Source organism: Pagrus pagrus, assembly GCF_965226575.1.
Source record: "Pagrus pagrus genome assembly, chromosome: 6".
NCBI lineage: Eukaryota > Metazoa > Chordata > Actinopteri > Spariformes > Sparidae > Pagrus > Pagrus pagrus.
Window position 1 is genome coordinate 23,409,292 of NC_140190.1, and position 25,560 is coordinate 23,434,851.

The 25,560-nt window shown below is 40.8% G+C and overlaps 1 protein-coding gene across 2 annotated transcripts in view; it reads right to left on the reverse strand.

Annotated features, from left to right (window-relative positions):
- Window positions 1-1,030: 1,030 nt before the first annotated feature.
- Window positions 1,031-25,560, reverse strand: part of nek7 (NIMA-related kinase 7) — a 67,689-nt gene continuing 43,159 nt past the window's right edge. For both annotated transcript variants that reach the window (XM_084355795.1, XM_084355794.1), the window contains 3 exons: window positions 18,444-18,538; window positions 7,958-8,071; window positions 1,031-4,297 (listed from right to left, as the gene is read on the reverse strand). In XM_084355795.1, the coding sequence (XP_084211921.1) occupies window positions 4,187-4,297; window positions 7,958-8,071; window positions 18,444-18,538 (320 nt within the window). In that variant the 3' untranslated portion in view covers window positions 1,031-4,186. The remainder of the gene's footprint in view (window positions 4,298-7,957; window positions 8,072-18,443; window positions 18,539-25,560) is intronic.

The following is a 25,560-nucleotide window of genomic DNA, read 5'->3' on the forward strand; positions in this document are numbered from 1 at the left end:
CAATATGTTAAAATATATGTTAAACATTATTTATTGTAGGCAGTTCAAGTTTTTTTCCCCTCTGTCTTGGCCCCCTAGTGGCAAGGAGGCCCTCGACATGTGCCTATAATGCTTGTGCCTAGATCCTGCCAAAGGTATAAATGTTCAGATAGCTTTCTATCCCTGGAGAATACTCCATATCACATGGACAACTCAGACGATAAAAAGTCAATGCAGGGTGGTGCTAAGGGAGTCCAGACAAAACCTCTAGTGTATGTTCTAGTATCAGTCTGGGTTATGTGGTTAGCCATGGTGTGCTGAAGAAAAAAAAAAGGAAGTTATATGAACATACTTACCATGAAGCTGGTATCATTTGCTATCCCTATCCTTTACACTAAATTCAGGTAAAAGGACTTTTCCACTGGTGTTTACACTTTATTGTTGAAGAGACACAGGCAAATTCTGGCCAATCAAGTTTAGTCCTTCCTTACAAATGAACAAAACTGGTCACTTAATAGAAACTGTGATACATATTCATCTAAAATAAATGTAAAGTCATGGTAGAAAAAAGGGAATCAAGTGTGTGGCTGTACTTTAACTTTTTCAAATATCCCAATGTGTGCTTTGGTTTATTTTTATTTCATTAGTGTCCTGGTTATATATTTTGTTTAATGTGTGCTCTGTAAATCTACAGTATTGTAGTTCCCAACTAATATATTCTTTGTATCTATTGTAGCTGCCATTACACCTGGCCAGGGACTGCAGTTGAAAATGAGCTAGGATCACTTACTGTAACTGGTACATTTATAGAAATGTTATTGCTGTGCATTGTCACTGTAACTCTTAACTGTACAAATAAATAAACTGCAGGTCTGCAACTAAATGATACTAGCTGGACTTGGTTACATTTGGCATTTCATATTTATTACTATGTGTCCTTTTTTGTTACTGCATTTGTTGGCAGTCAAGAAATACTCTAATCATTCAACTAGTGATGCCTGTTCAAAAGATTAGATGAGAAATGAGGAATGAATGCTCCAAGCACTCACTGTAACGTCCAAAAGAGATTTGAAAGCTTTATTGCATTTAGAAAGCATACAAGGCATTTGTGATTTTGTGTCTTTAATTTGACATGAAATGTTCAGAAAACAACCAAACTACCAAAACAATAAATATTAATCCCAATTTTTGACTTCCTGGAAAATCCCTAGACTCTTCAAAACCAATTTGACAAAGGATGTGTGTTACATAAAGACAAAAAATGCCCTTTGTCAAGAAATGGCCCTAATCCTTAAAGTGACTTGAGGATGAGTAAACAAAACAAAACAAAACAAAACAAAACAAACAAACAAACCTGAATCTCCCTTTTCTGTGCATCAACATAAAACCTAACCACTACTGCATGGATATATTTTAAGGTAATGCAACCTGCATTTGCACTGCATGTTGCATGTTTTTAACTAATAAGGCGACAGATAAAACCAATACATATGCATTTAGTTTTAAAAGAAGACAAGACATTAAAATACACTGCAAGGTCTTTGGAGATCATATGATAGACTAACAGCCATTCAATGTCTTTTCTCTGCTTTTTCCTTACAGTGCTTTGGATTTATGATGGACTTCTTGAGTCAGGACAAAAGAAAAAGCATTTTTGGAATTCTGCTGTTGAATTGACCAATTTATTTAGGGAGTTCTGTATAGCATCAAAACTAAATGTTTTATAGAACAGTGCTTTAAAGCAAAACTAAAAGGTTTTGATGCCTTACAGATACTATTATTAACAGAGCATAGAAATAGAAGATAAACAGCACTGTGGGTGAAGACGATGAAAAGTGAATTAATGAAATGGAAACATTTTTACTGCATTGGAAGAGAAAAGCTACATAAAGGGAAAGCAACAAGGACAAGGTGTACAATTGCAAAAACTGTATTTGCAAGTCTCCAACAAATAACTACTATCAACACACTATCAAAATATTCTGTTGACCAAAACAAAATAACTTACATTTTCTGCACCTATAAGCTTGGATTTTGTATACAACACGTTATTAAATGTTAATTAAAAAAACAACATGAGAAACATGGGCGCACATGTACAGGAATCTGAATGAATGGTTAACAGGCTTTTTGATAATGTTAAGAGAGAATTCATAAGACACTGAGCTAAAACGTTGTCAATCATTGTTTGCTTATTATACCATTTATGTGGTATCACTGTCATTATGTAAACCAGTGGTAGTCAGTGCTGGTCATCAGTGACCCACTGGTGTAAACCTATACACAAATACACATATACCACCGTTTCCTTCCTCCAAATGAATACGGGGTCACTAAAACCTTACAGTATTTAAACTTTAGGAACTTCTTGTACAGTAAAACAAAATGAGTCCCGTTGGTGCTTGTTTGTTTTGGGTTTTTTTTTCAGTACAAGTCTTTCATTAACTTTTCATAAAAGGTACCTTAACATATACATAAACCACTCTCTCTATGTGTATCTCTTTGGTATCTCAGCTGAGGATATAAGTTTGGTAGTTAAACTGTGATTTGCTCATTACGTGGACGGCTACACAAGGCAAAGATCTGCTATCTCCTCGACATATTTGTTACTTAAAAAGACAACTACACAGCAAACTTACACAGCAACATTAACAATCGCAACATTTTGCCCACACAGACTACTTTTCTGGTGGGTAAAATGCATCCACTGGACCATGATGACAACTACGTGTTTGGACCTGGGTTTCTTTCATGTCCTCCTTGTGTTACTAGCCCTAAAAATATGTAATACTCTAGCAGTATACCTTGCTTCAGGAGGAAATGGTTTTGGTGTCAGTGACTACGGTAAACAGCAAGACATGAAGCTGCTTTTGTTACAGCCTCTACAACTACTTCTAGGCTGTCAAAAAAGAGACATTTTGAATTTTTCAAAGATGATACATAGGTGTCAAACTGACTTACATTCTGAGTGTTGTGGAGACATTTGCCCATGTTCTCCCCCCAGCACGTCCTTGAAATGATCCTTCTTTTCCTAATACATTCATTAGACATGATCACCCTGCCTGCCTTCTAATACCAGGGTAGAAAGTGCAACACAACAACGCTTCAACCATCAATAACACTCTATTACATCTCTCAGATTTGGTGCAACTGAGTGAAAATTTCTTCACTCCTGTTTAACCCTCGTTCATAAATTTTTCATGGTCTTTTCCTGTGCTGCTCGCTGACGATCGGACCCACCAAAAGCCTACAAGGTCATTTTTAAGGAAAGTTGAATTGATTATCTATTTTGAGGATAGGTAACAGGTTAACACTAAACTTTGCCTTTTTTTTTTTACTAATTTTACCATTTTCCAGTATATCTGCTATCAATAGCATCTGCTTATAGCAGCTGAGGAAGAACAGCTGTACTTCACCACATGACAATACAGAAATCAATAGGCTTGGGCAATATCCAAAATTTTATATCACAATATTGTCCTGCCCAAATAAGTGAATTGGGGCTGAGGTGAGACCACAAATCTGTGGTATTGCCCTGTTTAGTAAACAACTGCTAATGGCAAAGACGACATTTAGTCTCATTCACCTGAAATACTGCCGAACTGGCGAGCTGGCATTCTTCTTAGTAACTAAGTCCTCCATGTTTGTATATGCATGCATCTACTTCAGGAGAATTGACATGTAGTAACCTGCCAAATATCGACGCGCATTGTCTCCACTGCCACAACAGCTCCACATGCTTTTTCTTTTCAAAATAAAAGCCTAAAGATGCTGTAACAGTTGTTCGATATTTTGAAAAATATCACATATAACGGGGGAAAATCGCAATTCTCTATAAGATCTAATATCTGCCCAAGCCTAGAGGACATGTGTTTGAAGCCGTACGAACTCATCTGTGAGTTACAATACATTGATTTTCAGTGCTCTAACTTTGTTGGAGTCTAAGGAATGGGAGGTCCATCCAACAAAAAAGTTTAATCTCTATATTTTTTATCCAAGGGCAGGAAAGATTTGGCTGTAAGTAATGTAATAGACCATACAATCATCTTGAAAATACAACTCTGTTACACGTTCTTCTTATCAAAAGGAGCTAAACTCTGGAGTTGGTTATTGTATAAAAGCTGGTAGATGTGTACAAGTCCAGCATGAAGAGCAAGGAGGGACATGGATAGGAGTTCTGCAAGCTATAGTGTTTGTAACTCTGGGCTTAGCTGCCCTGTGTCATGTTCTGCATGTGTTTGGCGATGTCGTACACGTAGGTGATGTCCGGCCTCTTCTCCGGGTCAGGGTTGATGCACATATCTACCAAGTTCCTCAGCTGGTGAGAGGGACAAGGGTGTGTGGGTTGGGAGGTAAACAGAGAAATAATACAATCACTGGCACAGTAGTGAAACTGAACTGATGCTTTTAAAAGAGCAGCTCCAGAAACGAACAAACTCCTGATAACAGAGACCTACTCGTCTTTTAATGAGCTCTTACCATAATGACAATAATGAGGTAATCGAGCTGAGACAAAGACGCGAGGCTGGGTTAGCGCACTAATCGCTTATTGGTCTGCTGAATACACTTTTACCTGAGCTCACACACACACGCATACATACACACACGCACGCATGCGCGCGCGCACACACACACACACACACACACACACACATACAAACACACACACGTGCACCCACACGCATGCACACCCTCCGGCACGCACACACTGCTGCCACTCCATTGCCATCCGGAGACAGCACTTACACTTGAAGCCGAGCGAAGCGGCTGATTGGAGCAGATAGATAGACAGGCTCGCAGGCGGAACAGCCACCGCCATCATTAAAAAAAAAAGAAGAGAATAAAAGATGGAGAGGAAAGAAAAAAAAATAACATCTACGCGAGGTCGCTATGGTAACCGTCTGCCGACTTCCTGGCCGCTGTTGCGTGGCACCAGCTTGGACGAGTTCTCGTCAGCCGCTGTGTTTATAAGTGTGTGTGTCTGTGTGTGTGTCTGTGTGTGTGTGTGTGTGTGTGTGTGTGTGTGTGTGTGTGTGTGTGTGTGTGTGTGTGTTTGTGTGTGTGTGTCTGTGTCTGTGTGGCTGAGTGAGAGAGAAAGTGAGAGAAAGATGCAAATTCAGACAGTCTGAGAATTAGTCCCACAGAATGGAGATGGGGGGGGGGGGGATGCAGATATGTAAAATATTCATGCGCTTCTTTGCATGGCGAGTGGGGTGGGGTGGGGGTGTTGGGGTGTCAGGTGGAGGGAGGAGGAGGGAGAGTAGGAGTTAGTGAAGGGAGGCGTGGGGGGGAAGCATAGACGGAGATGGTTAAATGACACAACAAAGATGAGCAGCTGACAGTTTGCTGCCGATCCTTCAGGAGCATTGTTTACATCCAGACAGGCGCTGCAGGCACCCCCCTCATCTCCATCTCTCCATCGCCCTGTCTCTCGCTCTATCATTCCCTCTCTCTTTCGCTTTGTCTTCCTTTCTCCTGGATGGGGGTGACATGTGGGGCAACGCAGAAGCTCAGTGTGGTGTGTGTGGATGTCTGTGTGTGTGAGAGTGTATGTGGGGAGGGAGCTCTTGTAACAAAATATGCACAACTGCTCCTGCACATAAGAAAATGCACACACACACACACACACACACACACACACACACACACACACACACACACACACAAACACACAAACAGACACTACGACACCTCGTAATAAGCCTTTACCAACTTAATTAGGTAAATACCACAGTATAATTAAAGCATGTATATGACATGTAAGCTTGAAATTTTTGTTAAAAGACAATCAAACTTCTAAAACGGCAGCATAACTTTGGGATTTTGGACTTTTAAGAAGAGAAAAAAATATCTGAAGACCTTACCGCTGGCTCCACAAATTTGACTGGGCATTATTAACTATTTTCTGACATTTCATAGACTTAATAACTTGTCAGTTATTCAACAAGTATTGGATATATTAACCGATAATGAAAATGAATACGTTAGTTGCATCCCTAAAAGGCTTGGTAAACATTTTATATCACAATATCAAATATCTTGATGAACGATATTATTGCCAATTAGTCAACAATATATAATTTTTTTTCCTTTTCTATCTATATTTTATTAACTTTTATTTGTATTTACTGTTGATTAGTAGCAGGAATAAATGAAGGCTGACTCTGTTTCTCTCTTTGCAGCAACACAAACAACGCTTTTGTTATTATTTAATCAATAATATAGGTGCACTATAGTTCTGGGTGAGAAATTTTATTCGGGAAAAAAAAGATCTTTATTGAGGGATTTTTTTTTTTGTCTTTGTTTTCATGACTGAATAAAGTGAATAAACAAACTGACCTTAAAGAACAACACAATTCCATTGACACTTTAACGTTGTTTATAGGTGGCGGACCCTGCCACCTTTCTAGCTTCAAATAGTGTTCTGGGACCTTATTTTCCACTGAGAACAGTTTGTTTATTTAGTAACAGAAAAGACAAATATTTCTGAGTTTGTATTATTTCCTCATTAATATTGTAAATATTAAAATTCTGACTTTGAATTACAACTTTAGTGCAAAAAAAGAATTGCAAACGTAACAGAATAGCCTACAATATTAGATGCAGCTAGTCTGTCACTGCTTTTTCCAGTTTCTAGAGGGCCAGCCAGCTGAGAAATTACACTGTAACAAATTAGAATTAAAAATGAAAAAACAGCCAGAGCAGTTCCTCTTAGGTAAAGAATCACACAGCTGTTCGATATTCGATATTGTCTCACATCGGCCCAATCAGCCTAATCCCAAATGTAATTTGTAGTATAAGGGCGAGGCTGGGTAGTGCAAGGAAACTTGCCCTCGTCCAGGTCACCGCGGTGGAGAGGAGGTCATGTGGCTCGCACACCAGTTGGTGATGCCTCGGCTTACTCAGTCGTCCTCCTGGATCCACATACTTTGCATATATAATATAATTTGTATCAGATATTCTGTCAGTGCAATTTGTAAATTGTGATTTTGTTGTTCTGTTCTGTACATGCAACATCTATTGCCCGGGAGAGAGCTCCCTCCTCTGTGGCTCTTCCTGGTGTTTCTTCCATCTTTTTTTCCTCCTGTTAAAAGTTTCTTTTTTTCTCAGTATGGCAGATTTTTCTTACTCGAATCGAAGGTCTAAGGACAGAGGATGCCGTTCACTGTACGGATTGTAAAGCCCACTGAAGCAATGTGATCGTGATTTTGGGCTATATGAATAAAATTGATTTGATTTGATAGTTATCTGTCAAGCACATACAATACAAAGCTTTAGTGCATCCATACCAAAGCGTGTCAAAGAGTGTCATTGTTAGATTGACCTTATACCCACAGTGTATGTGCGTGTGTGCCTGTGAATCAGTGTCTGACATTTTGCTTGTATACATTTGACTTCATATATTTAAGAGAAAAGGACAGAAATCTTAGAATAAAAAAAAACAAAAAAAGAGGTCATGCAAAGAGAAAGCCATGCGCCTTCATACACACGTCACCAGCAATCAGCAATATGGCGATCTTTAACCGCAGCCTGACTACATTACATTTTTGTGCATGGGCAAGTCCACGCAGAATAACAGCAGATGATTTAACATTAAGTTTGGGAAACATGACACTCCAGCCCATTTAGTTTCACCCCACTCTTTAGCATGGCCAGATGCTTTTGATATGTGCATTTAATTTTCAAACGGTTAAAATCATAGCTGGCCTTTTGATCAAAGAGCAAAATCATACTGTACTGTAGTTCAGAGAGTTGGGTGGATTCCACTTAGATATAAAAAATTTACTTTAATAGTCAACACAAGTCAGAATCAGCAAGCGGGCACAGGAAAAGAGGAACTGGCCACGACTGCTCAAAACAGTTGTTCACTTAAAAGTTTAAGGATTTTCTTTTAAAGGAGTTCAGGAGTCTTTTTAAAACACTGAGCAGGTCCATACCTACTTACCATAGCAGTAACACTTACTGATACAGTACTTACCTCCTCTGAGTAGTGATCTGAGGGAAGAGGGGGGTAGTCACACTGTTCTATCTTCTTACAAAGGGAGTAAAGGTTCATCTTATCCCCATAGAACGGACTCTGTAGGGCTGCCATCTGAAATATAAAGATATGAGGAAACAGAGAGAAAGTGTGGAGAGAGAGGGGAGGGGGATGAGAGGAGAAGTTGTGAGAGACTTTGAAACATCCAGTAGAAATTTCAACAGGTGCTACACAATAGACACTGTACTTTATTTTAAAAATAGGACTTGCACAGTTTACTGCAATTGAGGTATATGACTTATTGATTAAAGCAAAGAATGCCTGGGTGTGAGAGACAAATAGAGCCAGACAACAAGTCGATATGTCTAAAGTTTTGTGTACATATCAAATCAGTACACACTTATGTATGTTTTTTTGTATTGGAATGAGCACTGGTCTAAAATTCAAGTGAACCAAAGCAGAAAAATCCATGAAAGCTTCTCTTGGCTCATGTGTTTTCCTCTAGTTTGCTGGCACTTTCTGCTGCACTGCTTCGAAAACTTAGTGATGAGAATGAGAGGAAATATAGAGTCGAGAAAGGAAGAGGAGAATGTGAGGAGAGGAGGGGTGCGGGCATGTGAGAGGAGAGAATTTTTCAGTTTGCTGGAGCAGCGAGAAAACTGTATCCTCTGGAAACAAATGCAAGCAAGCAGAATAGAGGACAGGCAGATGTGAATGGCAAGGAAGAGTGGAAAGCATAAGGAGACTTTTGCTGAGTGGAAGTAGGTGAAGAATCCCTCCCGTCTCTCTAAGAATAGAGAATATAGCATGCCATTTTTGCCAGGCTTAGTTTCTGACTGACTTTCTATAAATGTCCATGTGCAAGGTGAAGCCTGCAGCAGACGTGCATAGGAAGCACACTCAAATTATTATTCTTTAACTGCTTTCAAAATAAATACTAATAGCTGTTGATGATGAGCTGCCCTTGGATCTTGGAGCTTATTGACTTGGTTTTCATTTATTTACAGAAGAACAAGTGAGCTGCAGAAAGTGTACAAGTTTAAGTGTGCCACATCAAATCAATACTTTGTGGATTAGGGCCCCTTCTGTATAACCTCAATGACCATCTCTTAGTTGCTTCCCTCCAGTGTTATTGTAAAGAAACATTGTGATTGAATTCAAAAGAGAAAAAGTACATATGTAATTGAGACCATCAAGGAAATAGAGTGCTGTGGTATAATGAAGCTGTAAGCCTTTTTGCACTTCTGGTTCCCTCGTCTCTTACATTAGTTTTTTGCTTCTAGCGATTTATTTTACGTTTTGAAAATCACAAACGTGGTGTTCATCTGATTATCTTGTTGAACAAAACGTGTAAGTATCATAAACTTGTGTTTGCCACAGAGCCTACTTTTCTCCAATAATCCAAAATCCAATAAAAATTCCCAATGGCTTTTGATGAGTGAACCAGAGCGATGCTAACTCGCAGATTAGCCTGCGATAATACGTCATCCCTACACCGCTCTATAGAGGCAGGATAACAGAAACTGTCTTTTAGGTACAATAGGGAAAGGCTATCCAATCCCATGGAGCATATGAACAGTTTTACAGCAACCCAGGACAACACCAGTTGATTTTGTATCAATACTAAAAATAAGTGTTAGTAGTCATTTGGCTTCTTTGTCAGCTTACCCATAAAGTCAGGAGCACTATTACTAAAAATTGTCAAATGGAAATTGCCTCACTTAGTTGCATGTAGCTACAAATGTAACCCTTTTGACATTTCCAAAAAAAGTGCCAAGCACATCACCAACTTGTAGGCGGCTTCTTCATTTCAGTCTTCACTGAAAAATGTGTCAGAGATTGATGGTGCAGAGAAAAGTTCTTGTTCCCTATCGGGCAGAGTTTGACAGAGTCTCTGTCACAGCTTCCAGTTGGAAGTGGAGATGACGGCAGCTGAATCACAGTGGGCGATCTCTCCTCTGGACATCATTTACCATCACACATTCATCCACGCTCTAGATCAAACACTCACATTAATACTTTATATCTGCACAGACACGCACGTGAACACTAAGAGGATCTCCCTGTCTTCGTCTCTCTTTGGACACCTTTTCTCACTCTGCTCCAACAACTACTGAGACTGGCACAGCAGGTGGTTGACAGTGATGAGATGTGTGAGGAAATGAGTATCCCTGTGTGTGTCAGCGATGATGCTCCTCCGTTAGTAACGGAGCCTCATATCTGTAACCTAAAGATTTCAGATTCGATTCTGCAGCGATTGAGAGTAGAAAACAGACACAGGTGCATGGGCAAATGCAGCAATGTTAAATCCTTGAAAATGCAAACTCAGAATTAACACAGATGGCACTCCAGAGGGATACTGCCACAGTGTTTCAAACCCAACTTCAGGCAAAGCATTCCAGCTATAGACCCTCATATCGGAGTTTTCCATAAGCGCCGGCTGTCAGACGGATGGCCGGACATTAAAACATTTCCAGCCGACAACTTTCATACGTTTCAAGTCATGTCACAGTCAATTTTTAGATCTTGGTTGTTTTAAACTATATCTTTTAACCAGATAAAGGATTTGAGTCATTGGATCTTACTCTTCTTGGGCGAGTCGCTGAGGTATATCAACAGCTGCCAAAGCACATTCGGCTACCCATTTTAGCAATTTTATTTCTTCATTAGTATAAGAGATTGACGGCATCAGCTATTGATTAACCTGTGAATAATCTCCCCTCGCTCTGACCCTCCTGTCTACTGACAATTTCACATGCTGTGCAGAAAAACACACAGAGGAAAGACATTCTCTGATGGTACTTCCTTCCTGTAAATACATTGATTGTGTTGCGACCTCTCCTGTTTCACGTAGGCCTACTTGCGTTGTTGTACTGTAAAAGCTTGTGGTGCCGACAGTTTTAATAGGCTACGTCATCAACAACAAGCCTCCTCCATGCACGGTTCACCTGTTGTGAAAACCTAATACTGCGTGAAAAAATCCAAAACACAAGGTGTGTTATTTGAGCGACTTTGTAAAACATATTGCTGACAAAGAAATCAATAGATCAGACACCTGCAGGGAAAGGGAAACAGAATAAGGTGGGCCAAGCCGGTGTGCGCAGTAAAGCGGGGGTTCCCAACCTTTTCGACAACACAGACCAGACATGAGCCCTGATTTTTTTCAGTTGAATTTTGCCTTTTTCTGCTTCCTGTCCCCATTATCCTCAATGTCTGTGGCCCTTTTTTTTCCCACAGTCCCAGTAAAAGGCGTGCAGTTAAAAAATGTTTGTGAGTAAACGGTAAAATACGGAGGAGAATTATATTTTTCAGACAGCTGGACATTGTATGCACACTGCTCACATCATTTTGTGCTAACAAATAGATTTGTTGTGATGTAATTATTTACCTTTATAAAAATGCTAATTAACATGAAGCAAGTTCTGCTCAACAAAGTATAGTTAATATTTCTATTAGAAAACAAAAAACACTCCCTGACTTACTTACAAATTAATCTTCATTTGTGATTTACCACCAGCGTGTCACTGATAACATGTAATAAAGTACAGGGCTTTCCCACTGGTTAATTTTGTAACATTAAAAAGCACTTGAAGAAACACATACTTCATTTTGAAAAGACATCAATACAGATAATGCCTGAGTGGTGAGATCCATTTAAATAATCATATCACTTTATGGGCTGGGTATAATTAAAAAAAATAATAATAATTAGATACCGATACATACCAATTCCAGAACAATACTTCTTTGAATACCAATTTTATGAAATCTGTTTTAACAAAAGCTTACATTACACTATTAGATCGTGGCACAACATGCATGATGTGTGCTTCCTGACTCACTGGAGCTTATGAGAGTAACTTCAGGTATAAGACATTTTTTGATACTCGTAAGTATCGAGGCAATTCAGTCAGTGCCATAAAAATATGGAAGTTCCATACCCAGCCCTACTGTTATGTTACAGTCGTCTTTCCTCGTCTTTTTTGTTTAACCATCCAGCAATTACATCACCTGCAAATCTGCAGCATGTAAATATGCCATCAGTCTAGTGAGGGCAGAAAACATCTAAGAGAGAAAAAAAAAAAAAGCCTAGCGGGCAGTGCCAGGCAGACACTGGCTTTATCTCGAAAGGATGTGAGTGCCCATGTGTGCACAAAAAATGCTGACTCCTCACAGTTAATGTTTACCTCACTGACTCAGAAAGGACAGTGTGGGAAACTCTTAATTGCTGCAAACAAATATATGTACACCTTCTAGTGCTTTGTAACAGGCAATTCCCAAAACCATAAAATTCACAGTAAGTGAGAGAAAAAAAGAGAGAGAGACAGAAACAGACGGAGAAAAAGAAGAAAATCAGCCAGCTAGAGACACCAGGAGGCAAAGGGTTAAACAAGACCCCCGTCGTATTTTCATGCATCTTCTGCTTTTGACAGATGAAAAATGTCAACTGTCCTGTTTGTATTTGGGAGTTTTTGCACTATTCATCTGCTTCATTAGTGCCTGCTGCTCCTAGCCCCTGACAGCTGCCGGCCCCCTGCTCTCAGCACACACACACACACATGCACACACACACACACACTAACACACACACTTACTCCTTTTTTCAGACTGTGTCGTCGCAATGGGTTAGATGATTGACTCACTCTCTGACCTCTGAGGCCCTGGTGTGTGAGTATGAGACTGTGTGTGTGTGTATGTGTATGTGTGCGTGTGTGCGTATGGTTCATTGATATTCGAGAGACATACAATGCACACGCATGCCTGCTGTCTGTCTAAGGGGTGTGAGCTGCTGGTGGCAGAACACATGCACACACGTGCACACTATCTCTCTTTCTCTCTTTCTCTCTCGCTCTCACACACACACACACACACACACACACACACACACACACTCCCTCCTTTGTTCCTCGGCTCTTCCTCAGCTGGCCAGGCTGCGCTCTCCCCAGCCCAGGCATGTAAAGCCAGCATCCCTGTCCGTGTAAAAGGTCTGGATGGGGCCTTCCAGCTTAATTAACACTGATCCCGCTCTCTCTCTCTCTCCAGCTTCTCTCCCTGTACGCCAATTAAAAAGAGCTGAGAGAGTCCTCTCCCCCCCTAATCCCAGGAGCCCTTACAGCCTGGGACCGAAGGGCTTCTTACAAGTTCTCACTTACTCATTTACAAACACATAAACAATTACAAGCACATGCTACATCAAAATAAACACTTAAAACACACACGCAAAGTAGATGCATATTTTGTATATATTCTCTCCCACTTTCTCTCTCTCACACACACACACACACACACACACACACACACACACACACACACAACACACAGTACAAGTACAAGTGAAGAAAGCATGACTTTTTTATGTGCTCACTGGTCCTTCATGTGGTTTTATGATGATATATTAATCAAGGAAATAAGTCACAGTGTAGGGACAGTCATTAAAAATATACCTATACCCAATGGAGTCATCACTGCTCTACTTCAACACACTAAAAAGGGAAGAAGGATGGAAGAAAGATAAGAAGATGAAGAATGGATGGATGAGTTAAAAGACTGTTGCAGTGGGTTGAACTTTTGAGGAAAACTGATAGAGGAAGTGTTCTTATGTCCCCATCTCACTGCAGCTAAACTAAGATTTTGTATTTGAATAGTGGGATTTAAAGGAATAGTTCAACATTTTGGGATATTAACTTGTTTGCTTTTTTGCTTAGAGTTAGATGAGAAGGTCAACACCACTCTCTGCCTGTCCATTAAATTTAAAGCTTTAGCCAGCAGCTTGGTAACTTAGCTTAGCATGAACACTGCTAGCCTGGTTCTGTAAAAGTAACAAAATCCACCTACAAACAAATCTAAAGCTCACCAATGATCACATTTGTTTATTCTTCAAAAACTGAAGTGTAAAAACTACAATTTGTGCTTGTACAGGGACTTCTTACTGTAGCTTCATATTAAATGGACAGATATGAGAGTGGTCTGGCTGTGCAGTGCGCTCCTAAAGGTACAACTGAATTGAATGTTTTAAGCTGAAGGCAGAGTTTGTGTAAGGCAGGAAGGAAAGTGTAAGACATTTGTAATGGATTTAAAAATATACAGACAGGTAAAAACATGATAACCAGCATACAATTCGGTGAAATAAATTTGCTGGATACTAACATTGGTAGGAGGAACATTAACGTATTAATGCATCAAAAACTGCACATATTGTATGAAATAAATGGAAAGATACCAAGGCTATCCAAATGCAGCAGGCTTTGTTTGCAAAAACCCCACTCCCATTTTCAAAAACATATAGAGAGGTAGCCACAGGGCCAAGTCATCACATGCAAACGCCAGCTGCCGAGAACCCAGCATTTTTGGGCCTCGTAAAACCAACAGCAAAACAAGAGGGGAGGGAGCGAAGTGAGGCAGGAGGCATGAGACATGGGCACAGTCAGAGGTACGGATTGCTAAGCTCCTACAGGAAGGAGACACATTCCAGTAAAGCTTTTCAAGATATTCTCCCCCTCTGCTAAGCTTTATACAAAACACAGCAACCACAAAACATTCGTACAAGCTGGAGACCGACAGTGTGCATAAAATGCATCTCTTTTACACAGAACGAACTGAGCAAGGGGGAGAGAGTTACTAATAATGCCAAATGTGAGGTGGTTTTGATGTGCACGATTAGTTGACTAACCAATTAAACCTAGTCGACATCAAATATACTGGTCAGTTATATTATTATTTTAGTGATATACACATTTCAATTTCATATTGACATGCACTGATAGATTATGTTTCTAGTCAAATCTTGCTTTATAAAAAATTGAGCATCCCTAACTAATGTTAACAACGATGGTTAACTGTTGTGTGATGTCCAAGATATATTTCCATACTCGCTACAGTGTTTCTGAAACACCACCAAATATTTGGCTCTCCAAGTACCACCAACATGACCAACGTTTGCTGCTAATGTTAGCAAGTGCTGAGGCCATTTCAGCAGCGCTGCGAGTAGCCACTAGCACTCGTGCTTGGTACACTGTAGTCAACTTCAGGTTCAACTGTTCAAACTATTCTATTCCTGATAGTTTGGAGCCACATTTGTAGTGTTTTTAAGCCTTTAATTTTACTAACTATCTTGCCATCACAGTTTGACTTTGGCGTATGCGTGCGCGATATGCATGAATGTTACTACGTAGCAGGCTGAAACAAAAACGTGATGCTTTGTAGGATAATGTGCAATGTTCATAATGTTAAAGTGCCACACATTTCAGGGGCCTTTAAAATACATCATGGTTATTTAAGAGTGGTTTCGAATGGCTCTTATAATACACGCAATATTTTTTCGGACAATGTTTAAAGGGGCTCAGTGGAACTTCTGTGATGTGCTGGAAGCCAGTCGTTACTTGATGTTAACAGACTCCATTTCTAAACTAATGTTAGCTACAGTTGCTCTCTGTTAGCGGAGCGGAGAGTGGCACTGAGACAGGTCACTCCGATGCATAAAGTCACATCCTTTGGACTGTCGCAGCAGATCCGACCCAGATCCTTCATAAAGAAATCCACAGTCCAGCAGCATTAAACAACTTAAAACAAATCCACAGGCCTCTACAGGAAACCAAGAGAGAGGGAGAAGGTCCAATTTTTCACGTCATGTTACAATCCGCTCACATATGGCCAATAAAAAAGTGATTGATACATGAAAATTGTTACACAGAGCCTCTTTAACCTTATATATTACATTGTACTCAGATTCCAGTGCTTAGAAACTAGTCATTAGGAACTTGTTTTGACTGAGCGAAGGAGAAGAACGTGTTAAGCAGACCGCACTCTCATCGACTGGCGTGTGACCAAACCCCCCTTTATCTCACTGGTCACCCTGGGAGGCAAACCCAGTGACTGCAACATCCCTGTTTACCACGGCGTAGGGGGTTTGGGTGAGGGGCATAGGGCAGGGTCAGGTGATGTAATGAGGTCGGACAGGAGGAGAAAGGGATCAAAGAGAATGGGAGATAAAGATAGACGCAGATACAATGACCAGGTATTGACGGACGGACCCTTTGGACCCTAACCCAACCCCCAGGCATAAGAATGAAAAAGGCAGGCTATCTCAAATGGAGCTGTTTCATACACACACACACGGACACACACACACACACACACAAAAACATACACCTGCACAATCCTCAGCGCCTACTGTATGTTCAGAGTGAAATCAATGAGTACCAAAGGGATCGGGCGGGGATTTCTGTGTGAATTCCTTATGCCTGAAGGTTAAGTGAGGAAAAGGGGAGGCGTACGGAGGGGAACATAGCAGAGGGGAGGAGAATAGAGCAAAGACGAATGGTGGAGTTTTCAGAGAGAAAGAGGTAAGTTTCCTGACACAGAATGCACCGTGGAGCCCCTCTTACCAAGAGGAGTGGAAAGCAAGGGTCTGCTCTTCAAAGAGAATATGCATGGCGTGGTGAGCGCTGCTCTGGTAACAATAAGGCTGTAAAATCTTTATCTCCACAGGCTCCTTGCATGGCTCACCTTGACCTGATGGCTGGAGTTCTGTCTCAGCTCTTGTACCTACAGTTCTTTCTCTCTGAATGAACACCCCCCATCTTTCTCTTCTCTCCAGCAATCTATAACCCTGCTCTAGCTATTTGTTATTTTCCCCTTCCACTTCTTCCCCCCTGCACTTTCTCTCTCTCTAACCTTCTATCTCCTCTGTCTTTTTATTCTCTCTGAAGACTTCTACTGCCTCCTCTAGCTTCCTATATTGTTCCTATATAGATTCCTAGACTTTTTCACCTTACATCTTTATTCCCTGCCTCCTGACCTCCTAAGGGAGCAACAAGTCTCACTCCATTTTTTTCAAATTTGCTCTCTAGCCCTCATCCTTCCCTCTCCTTATCTCTGGTCTCCATCTTGCTTTCTAAGTGTTTAGTCCTGACTATGACCCCTGGCAGGTGTCCTAAGGGTGAAAGTCAAAAAACATCAGTGGACTGTGCCCCATCTGAAACTGTGGAACAATCAATGCAGCACATGCAGCACAATGACAATTTCGAAATAACCAGCTTCCTCAACAAAAGTCCAGTTTCACAATGGACATAATCTTCAACTACAAATAAACCAAGCCTAAGGTTGATTTTTTTTTTGTTTCTGTGATGGTTTTTTTGTGTGACTTCTTGAGCACATCTGGTGGGTTATGTTTTGTGTCCAATCTCTCTCTCTCTCGTTCCTTGTATCTGCTGTCCTTAATCTCTACTGTCGCAGTCAAAAAAAGGCAAAAATGCTCCGCAAAAGTCTTAGAAATATAACAACACAAGTGTCCAATCGTATGCCAATTGATGTCACAATTAGTTTTCAGCAAACCCAAATTCTAAAACCAACCTCACCCTAACAAAATTAACCACCACAAAAAGAGCTTAATTAAACAAAACTGTGCAATGCTGGTGTGGTTACGCAATCATGATACCTTCAGAAACTATGCAACAGGAGTAATATAAACTAGAGCAATCTGGTTTTTATTAACAGTAAAAGAAGCATCCTCCATGTAAAAAAAAAAAACACATACACCACACATATAAAAAGTACAAAAACAGAATGTGACCTACAGCACCCCCTGCTTTCAGCCAACCACAGCCGTGCATCGCCGCAGTGCATTGTGGGGAACTAATTAGCATGAAGGACTGTGGTCTCTGAGCAACCATGACCTGCAAGCTGAGCTAAAACTTCTTTCCTCGCGCATTCTCCACCTCTATGCCTGAGGCGCAGTAGAGAAGGTGTAGTCACTGGTGCGTTGAAATGCAGCCCAAGTGATCAGCAACTCAGGGGAGTTAGGAGAGAGGAGGGGAGGAAAATGTGGGTGTTTCCATGGCCGATAGTGTGTCTCTGAAAATGTGTGTGTGTGTGTGTGTGTGCGTGAAGGTTGGCAAGGTGAAACATCAGATTGACTGCTATCATCCATGTCTATCATTGTTCTGCTCCTCACTCCTTTCTCTTTGTTCCCTCCTCCCGGGCTTGTTTCCACTCAGTGTGGTCTACAGCAGAGCCCTGCCGTGTGTTGCTCCTGACTAATCAAACTAGTCAGTGTCACTGGGCGGCCTTATCTAAAACACATGGCCATGTCAGTTCCCTTCACTCCCTGGCTTTTCAACATTCAGCAGGTTCCCAGGCTAAAGAACTTAAACTCAGAGATTCTTCAGGTCTCAGCTCAGCCAGGCCACAGTGAGAAAATACGGCACCAGGAGGTGAATAAACCAACATTACATTTGAATATATTATTACTATAAAAGTGTGTATATTTTGCACATTATGACATGTAGTGATGGCAAATGTTAATACAGTATAACCATGTATGAGAGTGCAGCTGGTGTTTTTCTTTGTATATATTCACAGTACTTTATTAAGTGCAGGATTGAGGATGGTTTGTTTGTTTACGTGTGTGACTGAGTCGATGTGTTCTCACATCACTCCTACAGTCGACTGCAAGGTGACAGTGAGTGCGCACATTCCCATAGTTTACCTCGTAGAGCAGGCATCCTAGCGACCAGATGTCAGATTTGAAGTTGTATCCGTTTTCATGTATCCTCTCCGGTGACATGTAGTAAGGAGTACCCACTGGAACACAGAGGGAGAGAGAGCGAGAGGGGGGGGAGGAGGGAGCAAGAGAACAGGACAGAAGGAGACAGACATAGGTAGAAAAATGAGAACAGGACAAAGAAAGAGTGAGCTTTAACATTTTGCATTGCAAACCCCATGCTTCCCCAGTTCATCAACACCACTGACAGAGCTCATACAGTACAGGAAAGTAGGTGAGGGATTGAGGTGTAATCTCAAACAGTGACACATTTAGAGGTTGGGGTATTTTTTATATTAAGAGTTTAATAAAAATAAAAATGTAACTAGAGGGAGACTTTAAAGCACATTGCCAAAGTAAGCTCAAGTAATCAAAATATCATCATACTCACCCATACAGTGCATGCAATCACCACAAAGTTGCATACATGTGTACAGCAGACATACTCGCACACACAAAATATACATAAATCAGTTTTGATTAGCGGGGCTCGGTAATGATCTGAAACAGTAGTCGGAGAATACGCCCAGGGAGCAGCGGTGGAGCCTTAAAACTTGGCCAGTTTCTGGTTCTGGTTTGGAAACTCAAGAATCCCCAACTGCCATGGCGACTGGCAGAGCTCCAGAGAATCAGACCTTCACCCAACTGGACACAAAGAGGAACCGCAGCTCAACATCACATCCATAACACACTGCTGGAAAATGTGGATATTTGCTGCTCTCTTAGTTGAATCCGACTGGCTGCTTTTTTCATTTGCTTTCTGTTTGCTGTGATTTCCCATGTAAAAGTCTATCAAGCACATCCAGCAGAGGTTTGATATTAATCGCATATGGTTAAAGGATGGAAATTTTACCAGCCCTTTTACCGGTGCTGAGCAGCTCTCAGACTCTGCTCATTCCACACCCTCTCAAGCAAAAATCTGAATGGGGGCTTACTGCAATACGAAGATGACAGCTACACAGGCTCTGTCAAGTTGGTTCACAACTGCACATGACAATGAGCGAAGGCACATGATAAGTTTGTGTTTTATATGCTAAAATAAGCTAACTTAGATCAATATTTGAGTTCCTTATATTTCAACATTTTAAAGTGACATTAACTGATTTTACAGTGAGACAGATCACCCAACATTACATCATCCTAATAATTCCACTCTTTATGGCTTAACAAAAAAAATTACTATATAACTATAACTATATTTGTTTGAAATGCAGTGTGCCCAATGTCCTCAGATATTCAGTCTAATTAGATAAGTCAGAAACTAATTTCACTTCCTTTTACTAGAGTTAAGGTTGCACACATTTATGAGGAGGCTTGTTTCTTTAGGTCTCTTTAACAGCGCATGACACTACAGGTTGAAAGGGAAAACTCCTCCTTGTCACAGCCAGACCAATATATCATTTGGCCGATATTTTCGGCCAGTGTTGGCCATTACAGATATATTGCTAGCAGCCTATGTGCTGATATGAGATATTTTCTTAAAAAATATGCTCAGGATCATTTATAATTATTAAAATCCCAGTGAGTTTACCGTTTCAGTGCACTGATGTCATTTCCAACAATAAAATGTATTGCAAAAACATCCTCTCCGTTACATATCTTTGTCACAAGTGTTTGATAATCACATGTGAGGGATGATTTACTTCCTCATATCAGTAACGGCATCTGCCCCTAAAAATTGAGTATCAGAAAAGCGGTTGTACCTCGTTTGTACCTTGCTTCAGACAAAAGCCTTTAACAAGAGGGAACAGATGCAAATGTTAAAGCTGACTTCTATATAATTTCATGTTGTTTTTTCTTTATAATTGCTTTACAGAAAGAAAATCTTGGAGAATTTAGCCCACAATAGAAATGTGCACTAGGAAACAAGTAGATAGAGTAATGAGGACGATTTTTTATAGAGGGTAACTGGTAGTCGTTGAGTTTACAAGAGGGACAAACAGTTGAAGTGAGATGGGTAGGTGAGAACAGCTCTCAAGTGAAAAAAAACTCGGGAGAAAAGTCAGCTTGCAGGAAAATGGTAGGAAAAAGCCATAACTGCACACTCACCACTACTCACAAGAGCACAGACACACGCACACACACACACGTGTGTGTGTGTGTGCACGCACACAAACTCTCAAGAGCCATACTGCACATTAACAGGTTGGAGGAAACTCAACTAATGTAATAGCAATTAATAAAACTATTACACAGGGAGGAATAACATTTGAAGTCTATGGGAACAGAAATGAAAAGCTAGCACTTTTAATTTTGGTGCAGATCTAATTGGGTTGAGGAAACACACTTTTATCTTAAATGTGCGGTTTTGAATAATGAAGTGTTACCTGTCATTCCAGAAATAATCAGCATCTGCATAGGCAGAGAAGAAGCAAGAGAGAGCAAGTGGAAGAATAAACAGGGGACTGGGGATTGCTGTTTTAATTGGTCATCAGGTTGGTATTGTGGCTTGTGTGTGCGCGTGGGCGCGTGTGTGCCTGGGCGTGTGTGTGTGTGTGTGTGTGTGTGTGTGTGTGTGTGTGTGAGAGCTGTGAGGTCTCTTGGTGCGGTCTGAACAAGCTCCCCTAACATTCATTATTAGTTGATTAAAAAGAATCAGCCTCTCTTATGCTAATAGTTGCATTAAAAAAAGGCAGCAGCGCTGGGCTCAGGCTCCTTCAGCATGCTAAATTAAGGCCACATTACTTATTCATGCAAATAAATTGAAAGTCATGTTGGGATTGATTTCCATTATTGTGAATGGCTGTGACAACACTGTATTCTCTGCGAAACAGGGTAATCGTTGTTGTATAGGAGGTGAGATGCCATCCAGTATAAAGAACCCCACACTTCTAACTCCCTGCCGAATGAACAGTTAAATTAACCATTATTGGTGTTATTTAAATACAGTTATTGATTTGATTGCACACTTGTTGCAATTTATCTTTTAATTCGAACCTAATGCTCTTACAGGACCATTTAAACAGTGAAGCATTTCATGGGGACTAGTAACAAATTAAGTGTTTGGATGTAGGCAGCAGCACAACCAGAGCAGACTTTATCTCATAGTCAGAAAGCATTCTCTGGATCCCCTTATATTCCCATTATGTTTTCTTGGTTTTCTATATGTCCTGCTGAGCCCTCGCCCCCCATTTGGCTCCCTGCCTACCCCTCTCTATTTCACGACTCGCTTGCTTGCCTTTATAAGATGACCAAGTATTTATATACCTGTTGAAATCGTCATAATTATTTCCAACTTCAGCCTCTTTCTTGGTTTCCCTCCTCCTCTCTTTCCTTTTCCTTCCTTTCCCCCGTACTCATCGTTAACACCTCCCTCATTACAGGTGTTAATTGCAGGTATATTATACTACTCACTACTGCCAATTGGCTAGTCTCTTATTCCTCTAATGATTGCATCAACCTTCCAGTTACTACCGTTCGTTTGCTCTTTTTCTCTTAAATCCAACTCTGGTCATAACCCTGCGTCCCCATGATCAGCACGGAAAAAAGTAGTGTGGTATCTGTGTTTTGTCAGTCTGCTGTCCTGGAGTGTGGATGCATATGTGTCACCAAGTGCGAGTCTGTTCATGTGCCTGGATGGTGGAAATCCATGTGAATGTGCGTGTGTGTGTGTGTGCGTGCGCGCGCATATGTGTTCACACAGCCCATATGGATGTGCACACACTTCCCTGTACATACAGACTGTACATCTACATAGGAGACAAAGAGTCTGAGTGTCTCTCAGTTTGTGAAAGAGTGTGTAAGAGACAAAAAAGTGTGTGTGTGTGTGTGTGTGTGTGTGTGTGTGTGTGTGTGTGTGTGTGTGTGTGTGTGTGTGTGTGTGTGTGTGTGTGTGTGTGTGAGTGTGTGTGTGTGTGTGTGTGTGTGTGTGTGTGTGAGAGAGACTGCAGGCTGCTGAGCTGCTGAGTTGAAAGCCTGGGAGCTGACAGGCTGTATGCCTGGACCTCCATCTCATCTCCACCACCCAGCTCTTCTGTTCAGCTGGGTGGCTGGGCTCATTACAGATCCACGCTGGCACGCGATTGCACACACACGCACACACATACCTCTTCCTCACTTTCTTTCCATCCCTCTTTCTCACTCTTGCTTTCTTTTTTTCCCTTTCATTTTCACTGTCACGCTGTCATATTATCTCCTCTTCCTTTCTCCTGCTCCTTCTAACTTTTTTCTTTCTCTCTGCTTTCTTTTTTCTCCTCCTTTTTCTGTGTCACTCTGTCACATTCTCTTCTCTCACAGCCTGCACATTCTACCTTTCTTTTTCTGTTTCATTGTCACCCGTTCTTCTATATCTTATGCTCCTTTCTGTTTCTGACAGCTTGCTTTCTCCTCTCTCTCGCTCTCTTTACTCTTTCACTCTGTGCGCTGTCTTCCATTCTCCAACTCTAGTTTTTTCACACCTTCCCTCTTTCTCTCTCCCTTTTACCCCAACCTTCGTCTTTCTCTCCGACTAAAAGTCAAGGCACCAGAGGGGGAGAGAGAGGGAAGGAGAAGGAGAAGGACAAGTCGGAGAAACAGCAGCAGGAGAGAAGGATATGTGCCCAAGAAAGACAGAGAGCAAATCTGCTATTTGAAACAAACTGGGTGGACACATATGATGCACTCTGAGTCACTTGTGTCAACAGGTCATGCAAACCTATGGACGTCATTTGCTTCTGCAGCACAAGATTATCTACTGAATACAGTCTATAGACATCCTCATAGGTAAAATCTTAAAAGATACAAAGTACCGTCACACAAGTTCATATAAAACACATACTTTCCAGAAATGCGACACTGTGATTTGTGGCGATTTTTTTGGAGATTAACGAAGCAGTCTTGATGCTTTAGATTAATGAGGGTATTCCAGTTGACCCCTCTGGTTGTAGAGCTGCCTATCCTCCATCAGCCTAAAGAGGGTGCTGTGGACTCAACGTTTAATGAGCAATCACAGACTCTTTCACCCGCCTCTGCTGGCAGTGCAAGCTGCTTAGTTGATAGGGCTTCTATTGAGTTGATCATGTGATTCACACTTTCTCAAATGCTGGGCTGCTGCTGTACAGGGGCTGAGAATAGCACGCTGTTTGTGGTAATAACAGTTTGACATAGGGAAGTGTGACAGTGCGAATGACAGCGTTTATATTTGTCTATGGAATTTATTTTTTCTACATTTTCCAACATGAAGCTGCTGAAATTGCAGAGGGGACTAAACCAGTGTGACCATCTTCTCTACAATGATCTGAGCCACATTTCACTGTGTAATATGAGACATTCAGCTGCTTCAGTACCAAGATCGACTTATTTTTGTTTTTGTTTGTCAACTATTACAGAACACATATTTATTTGCTGTAAAAATTAACATTTTGTGCCATAATTTAAAATAATCTGTAGGGAATGTAGGAATTTACTCAAGTAGTGTACTTCAACACAATTATGAGGTACTTGTACTTTAGATGAATATTTCCATTTTCAGTTACTTTATATTTCCACATTACACACTACATTTTGGAGGGAAAAGGTGTATTAATTGCAGTAATTTTTCTCCACTACATTCATTTGTTAACTTTCATTACAGGTGACTTTCAGATTCAGATTATTCAGAGTTGATAGGCTATTAGTCATGACATGTAACCTATCAGATAGTATTGTGGGTAGGAAATGGAGTGAAACCACCGAGTGATGACTATGGACAGAGAGAGGCAGCTGCATCAGAGCCAAAGTATATTTCTAAATTAATTCAAGTATCAGATCAGGATGGGCAGATGATCAGTTTATCTCTATTAAGTACATTACTAGTGAAAATAAGAGAATAATTCTAACGCTATATTTTTTAACGAAATCACAAAGTATCAAACAATTTCCTGACAATTCTACTGTCAAGAAAAACATTTTTTAGGACTTAAGAGAAGTCATAAATATAGAAAATGCATTTTTCACTGACGCCTTTATAGGGGACAAACACTCATTTCTCAGGACTTGTTGGTGTTTTAAGATTTTATAAGAAAACGTTCAGAAAGCAATATTTTTATAAATATTATTGTGTATATTATAAGATCTATCTGAAACCATTTATTACATTCTCCAATAACCAAAATCGTATTTTAAAAGCTGCTGGCACCCTAGTGGCGGGTTTCTCTGTAACATCTTAGAAGTAACAGTTAACCAGCATTGTCAACATTAGTAACAGATGTAAATTTTTTTATAAAGCAACATTTGACGAGGAAGACATTAAATTTCATCGTATATTATGCCAATTTTATGCCAGACTAGAGAGAATCGTTTAATCCAGCAGTCGACTAGTTGTGCACATCGCTAGTTTTTATGGATTGATTTCTAACATTTTCAGTTCATACCATTATAACCATGATGCCCTGCATCTTTCTTGACTCTGCAGCATTATACATTGTGATGCTACGCAAAACAAAAAGGTGCAGAGACTTTAACAACAGGGCAAAGTGATGACGGCTGGCAGGAACATGCTGTTAACAAATTGTTAATAGGTACGCTTGCGTTTTAAACACTAGGACACCTTTGAACTTAAGTAGACTGGTGTATATAAGTCTCTAGCCCCTTTTAGTTAGAAAATGCGCCACATTTGCAGCCAGGTAAAGGCTGCAATCTGCCGTCTTGTCTATGTGAAACGGAGGTGTAATATTCCTCCTTTTCAAAAAAGCCGCCACTAGGGTAGGCATAAACATGTGACGTGAAGCACGAAGTTGGGCATGAACAGTGATGAGTGATCTGGTTATTGACGATTCTCTCGGCTGTGATGGTTAGCATCACCTGGATCTCAGCGGCTTTCCAGTTGCTCATCTTGATTTCCGCGGATGAAGTGATGAACTGACTGCTCTGACAGCTTTCCTGCTTTTAAAACTCCCGGCTGTGGGTCGCACAACAGTGCACGTTATCGACACCTCCGCCCATGTCACGCAATTGCCGGGACATCGACGTCTTGGATTTACAAAGCAATGGAGGTGGCAAAAAGTGTACCCTCCTCGGCGTCATATTGGCGGACCAAAACAGACCCCCAATATACTGCAGTCTGTCTAAATTTGCGGACCTAGAAAAAAAGGACAGCCAAATTGGC